The following is a 2,755-nucleotide window of genomic DNA, read 5'->3' as shown; positions in this document are numbered from 1 at the left end:
AGTATCACACTTAGGTATCATCTGCAATATGGCTCAACTACACTTTGATCCATTCGTTATTATACTTTTCCAAAGCTTTTTTTTCAAATAGAAAGTTTGGATAGAATTTAACCGGATTTTATCTGAGCTACATAACGTTAGTTGTATATATATATATATAGCTCCCATAGCTCCCATTTTCATCCGATTTAATATTAGTGGCATTGAGTCTAGAATGATGTGTGCTAAGTTTCGTGAAAATCGTTTCAGATGTATATATAGCTCCCATATATATTTTTTGCTACTTTCCATGGCTACTTTATTTTTATAAATATTTTCACCTATTTGACTTACTTGGCATGATACCACGATTTCCCCGAAAATAGCATTATGACACAACAATACATTTGCCGTTTGTGCGGGAACGATTACTCGGATGAGTTCTTTCAAATATACGATGAAAATGGTAATCCCAGTGAAGGATATAAAATTGCAGCAAATTTCTTTAACTCAAGGGTAAGAAAGTAATACACCAATATTATCGTTACTTCAATCAATTGTAAATCTATTTTTATATATTTTTCTATAGTTTTTGGATTTAAAAAACGGCAATCCCCTAAAAAGCATGTGTTCCGATTGTTGGACTCATATTTATGAATTTCATAAATTTCAAGGATTTGTATTTCAAATGGAAACAAATGTTATTGCAAAGCTACAGGAGATTAAAGAGAATTTGGATGAAGGTAATAAAACAGGAATGTTCGAGGCAATTCCTAATATCGCTAAAATTAAAACAAATACGCGACAAAATTTCAAAGTAGTAAAATTAGAAGAAAAAAAAGAAGAAAATAAAACTACTACAACGAAAATTGAATCATATGAAATATCCGATGATAGTGACATGGAAGATAATGTGGAGCTAACGACGACAAATAGTGCCAACGAAGAAACCCTAAACTATGAAAGTGATTGTGAAGATGATTATGATATTTCATATTCCGAACTAGATGAATTGGATACAGATTTACGATCCCAAGAAAATGTAACGGAGCAAGAAAAAGAATGTAAGCCAGAAAATACTACCGCGCAACAAAATGACCGAAATCATCACAACCATGATGATGACGATGATGTCGATTATAATCCAAAATGTGAACGTACGAAAAATCGTAAAAGAAAACGTTTGCGAATGAAATACTTTGCCACACCGCCACAAGACTCAACATATCGAGCGCAACAGAATCCAGTATTTTTAAAATTCATTGAATCCGATCATCGAACTGCCACGGATGCTGATGAACTCATTGCTCAGTGGCTTCCCAAATTACCATGTACCGAATGTAATCGAGAATATGCCACGTTTACCCTGCTGAAAGAACATTTCCAAGATGCGCATAAAGATAAACAATTCTACGTTAAATGTTGTCAACGTAATTTTATCTATCGCTGTCAAATTGCCGAACATGTTTGCCTACACTTCGATCCATATATATTTAAATGTCGCAATTGTGGTCGTGTCTTTACGAATCGTTCGAATTTGTGCTCGCACAAAAATGATCACTGCACACCGTTGGAGCCGACGCGAGAAACGCGGAAAACCTTTAAAGAATTGGATGATATTATAGCGAAAGTTAAACCGAAATTGGAATGTGTAGTGTGTAAGGAAACATACGATACATTTACACTGTTGAAGCAGCATTTTCAATTGAAACATTCAAAAAATAAATTTTATGTTGTTTGTTGTCGTCATCGGTTTGCGACCAGATATCGCATGGAGGAGCACATTCAAACGCATTTGTATCCAGAGGATTTGAAATGCGCCACGTGTAGTAAATGTTTTGCGACCAAAGAACTTGTGCAGGCCCACAAATGTAATGTCCGATAATTTTGTTTTTTTTTTTTTTTTAATTTTTAAGTGAAGATTTGAAAATAAATGTATGCTCTTCAGAATTGTAATTACTATCGTTTTTATACCCTTCACCACACTGTGGTACAGGGTATTATGTCTTTGTGCATATGTTTGTAACAGGCAAAAGGATACGAGATAGACACATGATTTCTTTTGAGAATATGCATAGAATCATTTTGTAAGTCGATTTACGCATGTCCGCCCGTCCGCCTGTCTGTCTGTCCGACCATGTATTTTTGTGAACAAAGTACAGGTCGCATTTATGATCCGATGTGGATGAAATTTGGCATAGGTCACTTATTTGACCCAAAGACAAACCCTATTGAAATTGGAAAAAATCGGTTCAGATATAATTCCCATATATATTTTCATCCGATTTCTCTATATATCTTTCGATTTGCACGAAATTTGGCATAGCATACTGAACTAAGTCTAGAATGATGTGAGTCAAGTTTTGTGAAAATCGGTTCAAATATAGATATAGCTCCCGTATATATTTTCGTCCAATTTATTGTAAATGGTTCACTAAAGCCAACTTCTTTCCTTACTGGTTTATATTAAATTAGTTTACTTATTTCTATGGATGGAGGATGGTGAATATTCTTAGCTTGAAATAGTTGAAATGTATATCCTACAAAGTATGGAATTCCATTTCGTCAATTTCCGTCCCGTCTGGAGGGTACCGAGATACTAAAATAAGTCAGGTACGAAAATTTGCTAAATAAATAAATAATTTGATACAAATTTAAATAGTTTTATTAAAAATATATTATTTATATATACGCCATACTTATACTCTATATATGCACATACATATGCTTAGGCTACAATACTTTTACGAACAAATTTAGAATACAGTCTCAAATA

At 33.6% G+C, this 2,755-nt stretch overlaps 1 protein-coding gene across 1 annotated transcript; it reads left to right on the top strand.

The window, feature by feature from the left end:
- The first annotated feature begins 369 nt into the window (after positions 1–369).
- LOC133327787 (zinc finger protein 780A-like) lies at positions 370–1,864 on the top strand. The gene is made up of 3 exons (XM_061536324.1): positions 370–495; positions 569–722; positions 825–1,864. The coding sequence occupies exons 1-3, from the start codon at positions 370–372 to the stop codon at positions 1,862–1,864; spliced, it is 1,320 nt and encodes a 439-aa protein (XP_061392308.1).
- The last annotated feature ends 891 nt before the right edge of the window (positions 1,865–2,755 follow it).

This window comes from Musca vetustissima, unplaced genomic scaffold, assembly GCF_032173495.1.
Source record: "Musca vetustissima isolate MV318-11 ecotype Yass unplaced genomic scaffold, APGP_CSIRO_Mvet_v1 utg20579, whole genome shotgun sequence".
NCBI classification, from domain to species: Eukaryota; Metazoa; Arthropoda; class Insecta; order Diptera; family Muscidae; genus Musca; species Musca vetustissima.
Note: the sequence above shows the minus strand (reverse complement) of the source record. Positions and strands in the feature narration are given on the sequence as shown.

Excerpts from the sequence above, each read along its gene's own strand:
- LOC133327787 (XM_061536324.1), top strand. The coding sequence starts at position 370 with ATGACACAACAATACATTTGCCGTTTGTGCGGGAACGATTACTCGGAT. Across the intron at positions 496-568 it reads CAAATTTCTTTAACTCAAGG|TTTTTGGATTTAAAAAACGG; the intron begins GTAAGAAAGTAA and ends ATTTTTCTATAG. Across the intron at positions 723-824 it reads TAAAGAGAATTTGGATGAAG|AAAATAAAACTACTACAACG; the intron begins GTAATAAAACAG and ends AAAAAAAAGAAG.